General features: G+C 43.1%; 1 protein-coding gene across 1 annotated transcript in view; it reads left to right on the top strand.

The window, feature by feature from the left end:
• Positions 1–17,204, top strand: part of ANTXR1 (ANTXR cell adhesion molecule 1) — a 218,303-nt gene that overhangs the window by 104,287 nt on the left and 96,812 nt on the right. The window contains exon 12 of the mRNA XM_074341267.1: positions 859–937. Coding sequence (XP_074197368.1) covers positions 859–937 — 79 coding nt within the window. The remainder of the gene's footprint in view (positions 1–858; positions 938–17,204) is intronic.

Genomic DNA, 17,204 nt, shown 5'->3' on the forward strand with positions numbered 1-17,204 from the left:
TTCAATCATTTGTTCAAATCATAAAGCCTCCAACTCTGGTCACCTAACATCATCCTGTGATACCACGGATGCCACAAACTAGCCCTGTGTCTGGGCTGCAGAATGCAAGCTTGTGTTTCAGTGTTTGTCTTATAGAAGGAGGAGGTAGACAGCAAATGAGGTCATCTGCTGCTGTCCCTCTGTGAGCTAGCTGGGTAGTGACAAAGCTACCCCCATCGGAATCCAATTGCAGAGAGTCCTGTCAACCACAATAGAGTTTACAGCTTGATCAGTTTATCCCCACTGATTTGGACCATTTTTGAAGATAAATTAGGAGTTTGGGATTGACAGATACTCACTACTATATATAAAACAGATAAACAATAGCCTACTGTATAGAATAGGGAACTACATTTAATATCTTACAATAACCTATAATGGAAAAGAATCTGAAAAAGAATATATACTGTATGTTTGTATAACTGAATCACTTTGCTGTGCACCTGTACATTATAAGTCAACTATAGTTCAGTTAAAAATAAAAAAAGGTATCTTCTTCCTACTACAATGTGACAGGTCAATGGGAGCAGGCTCTGCCCATTCAGTGCAACTCACCACAGAGTAAGGAGGGCTGGATCCAGGGCCTTGATACACCAGCCAGGCATATGCTAACATCTCTCTGGAATGTTATTAGAAGTGGATGGGCCCAAGACACCATGCTGCACATTTTACAAAGGAGACAGCTCAGGTCCCAGAGGGAGAGACTACAGTCCCAAGGGTAGTTAAGGGCAGAGCCATTGGGGGACCTGTGTGTCGGGCCATCGGCCCCTTGTTCCTCGCACACCACGCTCAGCACTCCTGGTTCCCGTGTCATTGCAGGAAAGCGGCGCTTCAGGTCAGCATGAACGACGGCCTCTCCTTCATCTCCAGTTCTGTCATCATCACCACCACACACTGCGTAAGTCATCGCCTTTCCCTTGACTGAGAACTTCATTGGCATTGTCGTCTCCCTGGGAGGTTTTCCAGTTCACTGAGCTTTGACCTTGGCTCTGCTAGGCCAGCCGCGGGCTGGGTCCGGGGAGCTGTCCCCCGGAGTGTATCAGGGATGCCTGTGCTTCTGCGGGTTCCCCATTTTCGTTACTGGGGGTGAGACCTGGACACGCTGGCATGCCCAGATGGTAAGATGGGGCCAGAGTCCGTGCTGTATTGAGGGGCAATGCCTGGGTAGAATGCATTTAGGAGAAAATACACTGAAAGAAATTGTACAGCCTGTCCAGAAAGCACATCTTGGGTAGTTTTTCCTCCAAAAGGAAGCAGGGAAATGGAATAGTAACTGAAGGAAGATGTGAAGTCTAAACCTCTTTTTATTCTAAATGGGAGAAGTTGCAGCTTGTTTATATGATTGTGGAAATAATCCAGGAGAAAATGGAAGCAGGAGAGGAGGGGGAAGGGGCCCTATGCCATCGGGGTTGTGAGGCAGGGCGCCGACTGGTCCTCTCTACCAGCCACTCCTTGTCCCTGGAGCCTTCGTGTCAGGCCGTATTCATTTCTGTGTAATAAGATCACCTGGAGAGCTTTTAAAGAATATGGATGCTCTGACCTCATGCCAGACCATTAAATGAAGTCTCTCGAGTGGCCCTAGCTTTGGAGGCTCCCAGGCTCCCCTGGAAGGTTCTCATGTGCAGCGTGGCCGGGAAGCCTTCCGCCCATGTAATTGCTCCCATCCCCTGTCAGTGTCTCGGATCCCAGCCCGTCACAGGGCCTCAGGGCTTGGGTAGCTCATGTACAGACCTCCACCCCTACTATGAGCATTTCCAGAATAACCTTTGACTGAATACTCACTTTCTATAACCAAATGCACTTTTCCCATGACATCACTCTCGAGACTAATGGGGTTTTTTTTTTTTTTTGGCCTGATGGTCAGCTTAGACCAATACCATGGCCACTTCCTGGCTGGCATTTGGAGTGTATGTTGTTAAAAACCCCCCAGGAATTGAGGTTTGTGTCCTTAACAGCATCCCGGTGAATGGAGAAGGCAGGCATGCACGGAGGCCAGACAAGATAAAAATGAGTTGTCCCTCAAAAGAGCAGGAGGCCAGGCCTCAAGGTGGACAACAGACCCCCGCCCCCCCAGCTCCCCTGTCTTACCCCCCCCACACACACACACACTTTCCATCCTATGTAAGGAGCAAGCCGGTTTTCTTATAAAAGCTGGGTAAGCCAGTGACGTGGGTACAGACAATGGGAAAGTTCTACTTGACCAAACCAAGAGACTAAGGTTGTCACAGAGGAGTGTCACCGCTGAGAAATGTTCACGTCTCAGGCATCCCCCAGTGGGGACAGATATGAATACTGTATGCGAGAGCAGGGACATTTCTCCAAGCGTACCCTGCCTGATTCTTTTAGAAACTTACCCTTTTTGGAACCTGCCAACCTGCAGGAAATGTTTAAAATACCCCAGATCTAACAACTCCCTTCCAGATTCCTCCCTGCTTTTGAATGATCCAACAATGTGGGGCTGTATTTCTCATTATGTCTGACCTGACGGTACCAGAGAAACAGCCATGCCCTGAGGCCGCAAGGGCAGGGAGGTGGGAAGGGGAACCATCTAGGGACCAAGCGTGTGGTGTGGCAGAGGCAGGACCACACACTCAAGTCCTGGGCCTCTAAGTCGAGAAGAAACGATGCCCTTACTAATATACCGCACAGGGAGAAGAACTCCCGGTAAAGTTTCTCTGTATCTTCCCGGCTCACTCCAGCCTGCACTTACATCTCACATCTCCTTCATCTGAGGGCACGTCACTAAGTTTTCTGTTCAGCAGACCCTTCAGCACCACCTCATAACGTCTTCTGCATTATTCCCCTCTCGCTGGAGAATGCTGCATGTCTCCCACAAAATTACAAGCACCCTAAGACTTGAGATCCAAGCCCATTCATTCATTTATTCAACAAGTATTCACTGATCACACACAATGTGCTAGATCGGCCCTGTCCCGGGTGCTCGGGAGACATCAGAGGACACAACAGACGAAAATCTCTATCTCGTGGGGATGCGGGGAGAGAAGGGAGACAGGGAACAATTAACATTAATGAATTAGACACTATGTTAAGAAGTAATATGTGCTATAGAAAAAAATAGAGCAGAGGAAGAGGATTTGGTACTGCGTGAGTGAGTGGGTTTGAACTGTAAATAGAGACACACTGAGAGGGCGGCATTTGAATAGAGGATCTGAAATCCACTGTGGGGCGACTCGGGGAAGCACATGCCAAACAGGGAGGCCTGGTTCTTAGAGCTCATGGCCAGGGACACCTGGTGTGTTTAAGGAGAAGCCAGAGGGCTGGTGGTCGGTCGCGAGCAGTTGGCAGTACGTAATGGAGAGTGCGGGGTCTTGTGAGAACTTTGGCTTTTGCAGTGGTGCAACCCAGTGTGACTTCCCTTTGAAAGATCACTCCTCTGGCTGCAAGAACAGCCCATGGGGAGACAAGGATGGAAGGACTGTGACTAGTTAGGAGGCGCATGGCACTATTTCAGGCTAAAGTGATGATGGTGGCTTGACTCAGGAGGAAGCAATGGAGATGAGAGAAGAGGTCAGGGTCAGAGTCAGATATATCCTGAAGGCAAAGTTAATGGATTTTTCCAAAACTTCTGTAGTAGGGTTTGAGAAGAGAGTCATCAAGAATGGCCCCAAGGGCTTTAGCCTAAGTAACAGAAGGGAAGAAGGTGCTCTCAGTTGACAGGAGAAGACTGAAGAAGGGAGATCTGGGGCAGAGGGAAACCAGATCGGTTTCGCTGTGGGCTGGTTGTGTGGCCTTGACCAATTTATCGAACCCCGCGGTGCCCAATTTCCTCATCTGCAAAAGTAGAATAATAATAATTTATATCTCTTAGCAGCATTGTGAGTATCAAATGAAACGATTCTGTTATGTGCTTGAAGAAGGCCTGGCGGGTAGTAAGTGCTCAATAAATGTTAGTTGTTACAATCATGGAAGCTTAGTTAAGTTATTGAGTCAAAATAATTGGAGACTCTTCCCACAGAGTTGGTGCCTCACTTCGGAGTCCTGTTGTAACAAAAGGACCCTTCCAATACAAGATGCATTCCTAGGAGCACATGTTGGTCACTAGACCAAGTCCAGGTGATTAAAAGGGAGCAGACAAGATGGCCAAAATCATCCAGAGAAAAAGGACCTCGATTCAAACATACAATCCCCATCCCCAATAAGGCCCTACACAGAAGCTCAGATGAAAAAGACTAAAGCCATCGCTGGGCAAAATAGAGATGCAGGTGGAGTGTGTGGTCATCCAGGATGTGAAGTAAGGTCTTGGATGTGCCTTTGTTTCTTGGGCAGCTGGTTTGGAGGATAATAAGGTTTTTAGATCAAAAATGGTCTCCTGGGTCTGAGTAAAGGGTTGGTCTCGTCAGTGCCAGTCACAGCCTGCCCAGCCCATCACCTGGAACCAAATCTAATTTCAAAATATGTAGTTCTCAGCCTTTTCTTTTCTCGCTTTATTTGGTGCCCATTTGGACAACCATGTCACAGATTTTCAAGATCCGCCACGAATAACTGTTGCCCTTGCCAGGAAGCAGAAATTCCGTGAAGTTTTACAGGAAAGGGATTTTTTTCCTTCCAAGAGCTAAAAGATTCCTATACAAATGGTAAACTTTGTTGAGCTCCATGACTATAGAAAATGGTCAAACATCCAAAGCCCTCTCTTCTCAGCATGTTTAAATACATCCCATCTCTAGAGTCTTAACTGGCCTCTCTTTCCTTCTCCAACTCCAGCAACAGTTTGAGAAAAATCACTAATATGATGCTGCTTTGAGAGAAATATTAAAAAGAAGTTTGCCCTTTTGAAAATAAAGCGACCAAATTTAGGGCCTTAAGGGACTTTTCATGGAACGTTATCTTCTTTTAGATAAGTATCTTAAAATTCTATAATTTTTTACCCAGAGTGTACAAAAATCAGAGAGTCTTTCAACAAGTATTTCTCAAACTCTTACTGTGTCTCTGGTGCTCCATTTACATTTTACAAGTCTCTGTCCTTAAAAAGCTTAAAATCCAATTGGAAAAATGAGTCCAGCAAGCACTTAAAAGAATCTGTAACCGAGTATAAGACTGTGGGAGCCAGGTTTGTCAATGCTGTAGGATTTCAGGGACAGAAAGAAGGAGTGAATCCAGAAAGAGTCATGAGCGCTTTGTGGAGGATATAAAACCCAAGTGGTGATTTGAAAAATGATAATTACAGGTGAGACGTGGAAAGCGGTCCTCCCCTAAAGAGAAGCCACCCTGAGCAAGGACTGGATATGGCCATGAGCATCATTTATTCATGGTCCCTCCCAGGAACCATGATTCTTTTTTTTTCCCCCTTTCTTTTTGTATCAATTTCTGGTGCCTCCTGATTGGGGCTGCTTCTCAGGTTGGCAGCTACTCTCCTAGGATGTACGTTCCACATCCTTGATCATCAATCAGCTGTGTAACAGGGATGCCCAGGTGATGCTCTTCTGTATTGACTCTGGTCAGGATTCGATTTGTAGTGGTTTCCAGGTTGGAGAGTCACAATCTTTGAAGGAAAGAAAGGGATCTAAAGTTAGGAAGAAGGGTCTAAAGTCCACGCTAACTCAGCGGAGAGCCTCTCTTTCCCCCTAGTTTACACAAAGACCAGCCCGGCTACAAACAGTACCGAGGTTGAGTAAATTTGAGACGACCCACATCAAGTCAGAGAAATTCTTTTTGAATGAATATAAAATGCAGCAAACTCAGCGCTGTGACATCAAAACAGGAGTGACTGCTCTATGATTGCAGTGTAATGGAAGAATTAAGAATATAGGATACGGAGTCAAAAATCCTAATTTCAAAACCTAGCCCTTCTGCTTTCTAGGATGATCCTGGGCAAGATAACCTGAGCCTGTCTTAACACCTGTCTTGCACGGTTGTTGTAAAGATTAAAGGTTGTTGTAAAGTGTGGAGGTCCTTGGGGTACGGGGTAGTCTGTCAAAGAGTGACGGCTGGATATTATTAGTTTACTGACATTTCTCTTTCCATGCCGAAAGTCTAAAGGAATGTCTCGTTAAAAGATGTGCTGTTCATTATAAACAGGCTTTTTTCCCCTGATGAAGAAATATGCATCTTTTTGAGTCCGTGATAAGCCTGTATTTTAGGACCAGGCTGGGAAAAGCTTTGAAGATGTTGCCCGCATGATAACTAGGAAACCAACACCAGGAAATTAGATCTGGTGATAAGTCAGACTGGGTTAGACTGCAGTTTCTCTACTGTTTCGGGGGGGGAAAATATATTTTCTCAGTAAACAAATCAAGTAAGGAGTAACATAAGGGAAATGTTTAGACTATTTAGAAGAGTAAATTGAAACAAGTATTTACTAAAGTTGATGTATTTTTACCACATAGAAAACTCCTATTATTATGTAAAATCTTCTATCACACCCAACATGTTTGGAGGCAGGTACCATCTCATGCAGATGAGATCTGCAGCCTCAGAAAGATTTTTCTGATAGGCTTGGACCCTCTGGTGTCCAAGCCACGACTCACTGGGGTTTGGGAGTGTGGTTTGATCTCTATGGGGATGAACATGGTGCCAGTTTGTTTCCCAAGGATTTTTCATTACTTTATCCTTCAGATTTTCATGAATTGAGACTTTTCTTTTCCCAAAGTAGTGGTATTTTTCCAAAGGTATTTGTTTGGAGAGGGAAAGCTGAGTGCTGTCACTACAATGCACAGGAAACCGTCCCCCCCAACTGCAAGGAATTCTCCCCTCAGCAGTGCCAAGGCGGGGAGGAGCCCTAAAGAATCAGAAATTCTTAGGGAGGAGCCCACCATTCTGCACTTTAATAAGCTTGGCAGGTAAATGTTAGACCCACAGGAGTCTTATTGTTACACTCACCTGACATTAATTTTCCTCCGAAGTTTAAAAACTAAAGTCCTTAAAATTGATTTAGGGCAAATGATTTATTCTCTTGATTCACTCCCAATCCCATTCATTTCAGAATCCCAAGATTTTAAAATCAGACCCCTCTCTTTTCCATTTCTTCTTTCTGGACCTTATCTTCTAGTATAAAATTTTACCAGAATTTGCCTGAAAGACTTTGCCTGATTCAAATTCAGGAATTTGCCTGAAATAATTATTTTAGTCCAATAGAACCATTCTGAGGACTTTCTCCCTTTTGTGTTGCTAGTTAAAGACTGCAAAACTCTCTCCAAATGCCCTTTTTCCACATTCCAAGTTGTCTCTGGGTTTCTCCCTCTCACACTAAGGCCTGCTGAGCCAAAGACTGGCCACTCTTTTTTTTGTTTGTTTGTTTTTTTAAGTGGTTTTTTTTGGTGGGGCGCTAGTAATTCGGTTTATTTATTTAATTTTTTTTTCCTTTAAGTGGTGGTACTGAGGATTGAACCTAGGACGTCATGCATGCTAAGCATGCGCTCTACGACTTGAGCTGTACCCTCCCCTTGGCCACTCTTTATTTCAGGAAGAGGGTTCACAGAAGTATTTTTGTAACACTTCATGCCTCCCAGTGTCTCACAAGAAAGTGGGCCTCCGGCTGCTATACAGAGATAGGTTAAAAGTCTGGAAACTAATGGAAACTTGGCAAAAAGAAAGCACAGATATTGGAAAAAGCCACTGTCTCTCAGGCACGGGGTAGCCCAGATGCTCCTGTGGGAAAACAAGGACTGTGTCTCTTTCACTGCTGCCACCAGCCCCTGGGACGATGCCTGCACGTTGCTGTTACCCAGTAGATAGCTGGTGATTGAATCAGTGATTGAATGAATGAATGAACCCAAACCAGGGTCATGCTGAGCCCATGATGGCACCTGCTGGAAGGAGAAGAAGGGGGCCAGAATGAGGTAAGGTTAGACTAGGGGGCACTGAGCTGGTTGGAGGGTAGGCCTCCAAAGAGGATGGCCAACCATCCAATATGCACCTTCAAGGAACATGGGGAGTTTGAACATGATTTAAGAGGGACAGATTCTCCAGCAGAAGGACCACAACCAGTGATCCCAGGCCGAGCAATAGTCCAAGATCTCCCTAGAGCAGCACTAGCTTCACCAGGAGCAGATTCTTGCCGGAGGTGCGGATCTGGAAAAAGGATCTAGAAATAATCCACTCAACTGGATCAAGATTCAGGGCAGGCCCCTGGCCCATGAGGGTCTACAGCACAAGGCTGGAAGGCAGGCGGAACCATAGACACTGATATGAATCTAAGTAACTACATTTACAAAGTCTAAGGAACACAAAAATATAATGCAAGGGAATCAGACAAGTACTCCAAGGGTTTGCAATTTACCGTGATAAGTGCTTTAACCAAGAACAACACCCAGTGATAACATGTAGAGGAGTGTCTGAGGAATCAAAGAAGGATTCGCAGGAGAGATATAAGTGAACTGGGCCAGGAAGGAAGAATTGACACCTTCTCAGGGTAAGAGCCCTGGGTAAAGGCATGTTTTGGGGCAGTGTGGCTGTGATTGGTTGTGGTGGGTTTTTAGGAGAGAAGGCAGAGACAAGACAATTGGGACCAGTTGGAAAAGCCTTGCATATTTTGGAGTTTCAGCTGGAAACTTTTTTTTTTAACACCAGTGTTTAAACTTCTATCTCATACCATGCAAGGTCAGTTATAACACATTAAGAAGTGACAACAGCTACAAGCTGCAACTTTACATTTATACATTGAAAACGTCCATTTTCAAAAGCCAAACATAATGGTTGTATTGTCATAACAGCTAAGCTTCAATTCAACTGTGGGGTTTTTGTTTTGTTTTGTTTTGTTTTTACCGAAGCACAGTCAATTACATTGTGTCAATTTCTGGTGTATATACGGGTAAAATTTACTATGAAAAACAATGATTTTTATGTGTCCACATTTTGTGATAATAATTCTTCGGCCATCACACCCTTAGGAGAACCAAATGATTCAGTCTTTTTCACAGCATGGAATTGTGAATCAGCTGGAACTGAACCCTTAAAAAACTTTTTTTTTTTTAATGTAAGTAGTTTATTTAGGAGGAGGAGATCCCAGGAAGCGGGGATAAGGGATGACAGAAGTGAGAAAAGGGATGAAGAAATGGTCCAATAAAGGGGTTGTTATCAAGCAAGTTGTTGTGTTCAGAAGTGAACCCCAGTTGCCCACATTTGGAGTTTCTTTAATTTATACATAATCCAGGGTTCAGTTTCGATGTTGAATCCCAGTATCTCCTCAGTCAGGAAATAAACATCTTTCATCTTCAAAGAACAAGAATTTAGGGAAGTAGAGAAAAGCTGTGACTTGGGGAACACTGGCGTGGCCTGGGTTCACCCCGGAATACCAGAAACCGAGGCTACGGCAGCTCAAATAATCTGGATGCTGCCAGCCAAGGTTGAGGCTGCACAGATGGCCTTGGTTGGGGCTCGCTCAGGATGGAATGTGCTGGAGCCCAGATGGATGCTGCAGAGGCTGTGGCTAAGAGAGGCCGCAGATGGAGGACAGGGCCCACCTTCCAGCACCGTCTGCAGAATTCTATTCTAGGCAACTTCCTGGGTCCATTTTGTAAGTCAGTTCAGTTCTGTTCCGGGTGGCTTTGAAGTGACTTGGGAAAATACAAATCCAGCCCAGCTTTGTAGTCAGGTGGCTATCTAGGTAAACAGGCAATTGGCATGACTGCCCTTGCCAAAACATCTTGAATTTCATCAGCCTGGTGGGGAATGAAACCAGTAGCCTGTGCTGAGTGGCAATCTCACCTTCCAACATAGTAAAAAAATTACTGCTCACTCTTCAGAAAAAGTAGAAATCGGAGAGGACTTTTTTCTTCTATTTCTTTTCCAAAGTAAGCAAAACAGTCCATCAATCAAAATAGGTAGCTCTCTTGGGGGTAGATAATTCATACCAGCAGCTATAAGCATGTGGACCTCTTCTTCATTTAGGAAAGAAATGTAGCGAAGCGGTTACCGGTGGTGAATGGGGCCAAAGATCAGGACCAAAATGCAGTGAAATTCTATTGTAAGCAGAGTGTTAGGGACTCAGAGCAGAATAGCCCATCCTTGCCCTCCAGAAGCCTACGCGTAGTTGCCGTGGCAGGATATATACTCCAAGATATAAATGTTACATTTTGGGATGCAAAAGGTAAGTATCATACAGGTCCCCAGAAATTCTTCATCTGTTCCAAAGACTCATGAGCCTGCTCACCGGCCTTTGGATGAGTAAATTGATACAAGCACTGCACACTTGTAGGCGTGTCCATTCAACAGGCTGGTGGATTACTTCCCGGTTACCCAACAAGGCGTTCAGACCTTCCTGCAAAAGGGAGCTGGACAAATCATTCTGGAAACTCAAAGATAACACGTAGGCAGCTCATGATTACCTCAGCCCCAATACTCTGTCCCTTGAGTGTCCTTTCCCCAACAAGACCTTCCCTAAACTGTTTCTCAGTTCTAGGAAACAACCCCTGGAGGACACCAAGTCCCTTCCAAACCACCCATCAAGGTGGGTGGGGCCAGGCTCACACACTGACTTTCCTTGTAGATTTCTTCATCCTACCATCACTCCGCTCCCTGTCCAGCTCACTCCCACACCCATCTCTCTCCTTAGCCATTTAGCCACCATCTCTTCACAGACAGTAAAGAATTATCCTGGAAGAACAAGGGGAGACTGGATTGGAGGGAAAACAGGAGACTGACCTTGCAGGGGATTTGAGTGGCAGAAGATGGAGTCTGGGCAGTGGGAGGCCATTCAAAGGAAGCACAAAGCAATATCTTTGGAAAATGAATCCAGCCTTTTTATGTTCCAAGTGTATTAACAAAATGGCATTAATTTGAATGCCCCTAATTTATAATTTGGTCCTTTGGAAAGGGAACAGACTCCAGTTTGCTTTTCCATTATTTGGGTTGAAGGGAACTTTGTTCCAGGAGTCACCAACCACAGCCCTGGCACTACAAGTGATACATTAGCGTCTCATAATCAGCCTTTGACAAAGAATAGTTGCACAACAATAATAATGTTGTAATTGTAGGCGATATGCCCTTGGGAAGATGTGGCTTAGCAAAACACAGGAGAGAGACTTAGCTGGAAAAGGAAAGTGCGAGCAGACATGGGCTTTGGGATCAGATCAATGTGGCTAAAATCCTGGTCCTTAAATAGCTGGCAGAAGTCCAGGTACACAGTAGATACCCCGTGTTAGTTTCCTGCACTGATGTTTTAGGCTTTATAAGAATCAGCGCAGGGATAGGTTTCCAAAGAGACTCTGACTTTCTGGTGAGTTAACGGAAGTGTGGTGTCTGAGACAGAAGAAGTGATGGAACATCTCAGCTTGGTGAAGGTAAAAATCTCCTTTCAAGTATTGTGTTAAATGGTAAAGACATTTCAAGGGAAAGCCTAGAAAAACTGGATATGTGGGGGAAAATTACCAAATGTGGTAGATTATGTAGAATAAGCTATGAAATTGAGACTCATTAGCCTGAAGACACGAAGAATGACTTGATGGCCGTTTTCAGTATTGGAAGGGCTGTCCGAAGGTGCATCTGCCCTTATTGTGTAGATTTAAGGAATAGAATAAATAGGCTGGTCTACAGTCTGTGGCTCAGTTTTTAAAAAAGGTCTTTCTAACTGGCTGCTACATATAGGTGGGAGTGAGCTCCCCGTCTTGGTTGTATTCAAGTGCAGGCAAGCAGACGGGTTGGCAGAACTGTGTTAAGGCCATTCATGCGTCAGATCTGAGGCAACTGGACGAGAAAAGCTTTCAGATTCTTTCCAACACTGAGACTCTGTAATTCCAGAACTAACAGTAAGCTAGTGCGAGAGTAAGGCAAACAGTATCAGTCCTTTACAGTATAACAAATGAGCTTGGCTTTTATACTTGGAAAATAAATATGAGAACCTTTTGTTGGTGACACTGGAGACGGTCTCCCTTAGTGCAACTCAAATTGGCCAACCTCCACCTAATAACACATGAGATTATATTTCAGACCAAAGTGTGCTTAAAACTCCTCCTAAGAACAATTTGTTTTCAAAGAACCTCAAAACACACCCTTTCATTTACAAACAATTGACACACTAGTCACAAGTTATTCTCACCTATTTATTAACTAGTGCAGGTATTGCCATACAAAATTCAAGGTCTTTTTTTTAAAACAATATCCTAGTATTTATTATTATTATTATTTTAACAAGATGACCTATAGTTTCTAGTACTGTCATTAGAAAGGGCAGAAGACCACACAAATACCAGGATGCGAAACTCAGGTGTCAAATGTTGCTTATGAACTGAACTAAAACTAGTTTGCCAGCATCTCTATTTTGATAACCCTTGTATGCGTAAAAATCTTTTCCAATATGTTTTGGAGGATTGAGCTGATTTGTTTTTCTTGGATGTTTGAGTAATTGACTTTCAATATTTTTAATCTCAAAGCATTTTAAGGAATGTTTGCCCTAAGTTTGAAATGTCCTTGTTTTGAGAGTAAATGAGGAGGGAAAAAAAGGATTTTTCTGAATCTGTGCTTCAGGAAACTCTGAGATAAGCACATCGTAAGATGGTAATATTTCTTCTTAGAAATAAAAGTTAAATCCAAATACTAATCCATAACCAAGATAAATAAAAAGGACCAAACTCAGCAGTTAAAAAACACAGACTGAGGGATTGTGTTTAAAAAATATCCTGCTGTATGCTATTTACAATAAAACAGCATTCAATAAAATATAAGGACACCGAAAGATTGAAAATAAAAATACGAGAATATGAGAAAAGTTATATAGGGAGAATACCAAAAGAAAGCAGATGTAGCTATAATATTAAATAAACTAAACTGTATGGCTAAAAAACATTATTGGTATTAAGAGGACCATTACATAATGTTAAAAGGAACACTTAACCTAGAAGGAATAATTCTATTCTGTACTTAATGACATAACCTCAGCATATATAGAGCAAAAACTGACAAAATTACAAAGAGAAATTGACAGATCCACCGTCGCAAAAGAAGATTTTAATACCGTTCTCTCAGTACTGATTAGATCAAGCAGCAAAAGAATTAATAAAATACAAGTGATTTGAATCATGCAATTAAACATGATCTAGTGGACACACAACAAGACTGCAGCAAAACATTCTAAGTAGGGTCCCAAAAAATTTTTGGTTGCATAAAATGGGGGTTATACAGTTATAAGAAGAATGAAAAACTACCGTTATTCCATAAATTCTGATACACTTTTTTCACGTTTTACCATCTCTGAAATTGGAAATTTTCTGATAATAATGTACCATAATTCAATTTCCAGTGTTTTTCCCTAATGGCTCATAAAATAGTGGGAGTCATCCTAAGGCATATGCAGCTTAAATTCAGTGAAATGTTTCCCATCTGTTGGTGCAATGCCAAAAGTAAAGATAATGAAATATACACTGCACGGAACTGACTTGTCGCTTCCTCTCCACCTCTCGCCCCCATCCTCAGTGGAGATAAGAACTATAGACTTTCCCCTCTGGAGCGTGGGGTCTAGGCAGAGAGAAAGAGCCGATCACCAACCACCTTACAGCCAACTTCATGCGGCTGCAGGGCTTACTGTATGTAGGACAGTCTCACGTGCTTGTAAATTTCAAACAGACCACGTCAGTTTTTTATAAGCCAAAATAAAATCATAATGGAGATTAGGAAATACTTAAAACGAGATCGTTGTGAAGATGCCACAGAACAGAACTTGTGGAATACAGCTCAAGTGAGTCTGAGAGGGCAATTTCTAGCCTTAAATGTTTACATTAGAAATGCAGAAAGCCGTAAGTCAATTAGCCCAGTGTTGAACTTGAGATGTTAGGGAAGAGCAATGGAGTAAGCCTCTCCAAAAAAAATAGGAGGGCAAAAATAGTCAAGTAAGGGCAGAATAGAAAACAAGATAGAGAGATAACAAAGAAAGCTATTCGTTTCGGGGAGGGGAGGTGAAAAGGAAAAATAGACGTGTCTCCAAAGAACTGTGTTTTCGCTGGTCAGTTCTGGATGGGGGATGGGCCACTCTCACTGCCGTCACAAGGTCAGGCAGGGCTGGAGTGAGATCGTCAGCCAAGGGAGCCAACACCCCGTTTAGGTGAGGGGTGAGCCCACTGAGTTCATCCTTCACCTCCTCCTAGGTCTTCCTTCCTACGGAAGCCTTTGTGCACAAAAATGGATGTTATAAAATATTATGGAGTGTTTACATTTTACTCTCCACTGTTCTTATTATGAACTAAAATCTGCCTATATCACTACCATGAAACCATTGATTTCCAAGGCTGTTTGCCCCCTAGAGAGGTCTTCCGATCACTGTGTTTTTTGAAGTTTATAGTTCTGCTTTTCCTGGCTGCTCAGTTCTTTGTATGATGTATATGTCTTCTGTTCTAGATACCCTACCCTTTTTTTGATCTCCTGGGTGCTCAGAGATCAGACAACCAAGCCTCTATCATCTGTATATAAAATAAGAATTCCCAGTCTCTGAATAAAAGCCTGAAAGTCTGTGCCCGAAGTATGCCAGCTTTAGTGAATGACCAGTGTGTGCGTTTATGCGTCCTCCTGGGTCACTGGGGCTATTCCAAAGCGTTGAGGCTTTGGGGTCAAGCATTCTGGATTAGCAAATCCAGTCATGAGAGGCACAGTTGTAGGAAGATGTGCACAATTTAAAGAGGGTCCAAAAAGTATATGCGTGTGGAGAGAGAGAGAAAAGAAGGGGATGGGGTGAGGAAGGGAGAGAGGGAGGGAGGACAGATAAATAGTTTTGGAAATACGATTAAAATGCACAGAAAGCCTGAGAGAATCTCCTGTCTGCCAACACTAAAATAATGCCAACTCTTTAAATGGTCCAAAATTGGCACAAATCAGTGGACTAGACTGTCACAGAACTAGAGGAGACAGCAGCCACCCCAGGCCATACTGTCCCAGTCGGGAGTTCACAGATACAATGCACCAAATCACAAGCTGCCCCAGGTCCTTACATGCATCTTCTAGTCAGGGTGTTACTTGAGACTGACATGATTTGTGTTGTTTGCATGCCCCCAAAGAGCGAGCCGACTCTTCCCTCTGCTCCCTACAGAATGACAACGTCCCACAAGGATATATAGGCACCTTTCCTTTTGCAAAGCAACCAACTTCTCACCTGTTCATTAGGCCACCAAGGAAATTCAAAGGTCAGTGATTCATTGTATAGCTCCCAAAAAGAAGAGTCTGTGACATAAGCCATACAGAACCAGCATCCCTGTGCTCACCCTGTGGTTGCTACAACAGATGTTAGTTTCGCCAGCACCCAAAGCAGTGGCTTTCATGCTTTGTTTCATTTAAAAAAAAAAATTAAAAAGCAGTTGAGATAAATAACAAGGTCCTACTGTCTAGCACAGGCAACTATATTCAATACCTTGTAATAACCTATAATGAAAAAGAATATGAAAAAGAATATATATGTATAACTGAATCACTATGCTGTACACCAGAAATTAACACAACATTGTAAACCAACTATACTTCAATTTAAAAAAAATTTTTTTAATTTAAAAAAATCAGGGGGAGGGTGTAGCTCAAGTGGTAAAGCACATGCTTAGCATGCACGAGGTCCTAGGTTCAATCCCCAGTACCTCCTCTAAAAATAAGTGAATAAATAAACCTAATTACCTCCCTTCCCCCCAAAAAAATTTTTTGAATAAATTGACAACTAAATTGAATAAATGACAACTGAAATATTCCCAGGTTTCTTTCATATACCATCCAGCATCAGGGAGAATGTTTCATTTGCAGGGATGAAAGGTGCAGCTAAGGCAATTTTATTCTATCTGCCTTGCCTTAATTCAAGGACTCAGAAAAGGTATCTAAAAAGCTCAAGGTTTTTGAGATTGTATCTACAAGGGACAAACTCACCAAAATAAGTATCTAACAAAGGCTGTTCATGATCGAGTCCAATCTGGCAACCTCCATTGACCTTTAGCTGCTGGCCTTAAACTTTGTGATCCCTAACATAATGATGTTTGATGATGGTCAAATATTTGTATTTCATACTTCCTCACTCTATAGAGTTATGTCTGTCCCTACTCTGGGCCTTTGATCACATTTCCCTTTTCTTCTGGAATGCCCTCTCCTTCTCTCCATCTACCCAGATTTCACCAACCCTGCAAGTCCTGCCATGTACTGCCTGGACCTGCCCCAGGATGCCTCGCTGACCTTGGCAGGCCTCCCACACTCCCTCTGAGCTCAAGCACTGTTTTTTGTAGCATCATTTAGAGATTAACTGCACATAACCCATGCTGCTCTTTGAGCGAGCTCTGTAGAACAGTCCTGGCTTTCTAAATGAACAGAAATAACACCTTCCAGGATGGTAGGCTGCCTTTGATCATCTTTCTGTGTCTCCTGCTGCTGCGCATGTGTAGAAAATGAGTTGTTGGTTTCCTGATACCCTTTGATGCAGTTTAGAGGCATTGTTTTATGGACTAGATCACCGTGGTCACCTCTCGTAAGCGTCTGTCACTCAAATCATAAACGCGGTTTCCACCTTCCCAAGTTCATAATCTAAAGCAACAGCTAACAGTATACAGAAGGTCTGCTTGCTTATTGATAATACATAATGCTGCTAATATATGAAGTATGATCGATAAGACTAGTGGAGCACATACATTAAATAAATAGTTACCTTAAAGGAAAGGGAAGTTCCTGTATCTAATGGAACAAAAAACGGAAATGAGAAATTAGTCTTTCTCATCCAATGTCACAGCATTTGGACATTGCTGAGTAGCTTTCTTTGTAATCCTATTTCAGCAGCCCACTCACAGGAACTAAGGCATTCTGAGTACTAATGAGCTACATCTTGTCTGCATTATTCTCTAAAAATTTGGTTTTGATTAACAAGCTGTATCCATTTTATGGAAGGAGAGTGCTGAATCACTCCAAGATCTGTTTAGCATCACCCTCACCATTGTGAGTGACTTGAAATGCCTCTGCTGGGTCAGGGTGACAAGAGAACCAAGATGATGCTGGAAAATCTTGGTACAGAGAGTCCTTCCATGATAAGGACCGCAAAGCTTGGGTTTGTAGGACAGTGGCATCAATCTTCCCCTTCATTGCATACTAATGATGGCTTATCTAAGTTTTTCTGGTATTATTTATATAAGGCAAAAAGTAATAAGATGTATAGCAAACCAGAATTTACACATTCAGATTATACTACTACTTCAAAATATTTACTTTGTGCAGGAATAGCTCAAGTGGAAGAGCACATGCTTAGCAAGCACTAGGTCCTGGGTTCAAGC

Source organism: Camelus bactrianus, chromosome 15, assembly GCF_048773025.1.
Source record: "Camelus bactrianus isolate YW-2024 breed Bactrian camel chromosome 15, ASM4877302v1, whole genome shotgun sequence".
Lineage (NCBI taxonomy): Eukaryota > Metazoa > Chordata > Mammalia > Artiodactyla > Camelidae > Camelus > Camelus bactrianus.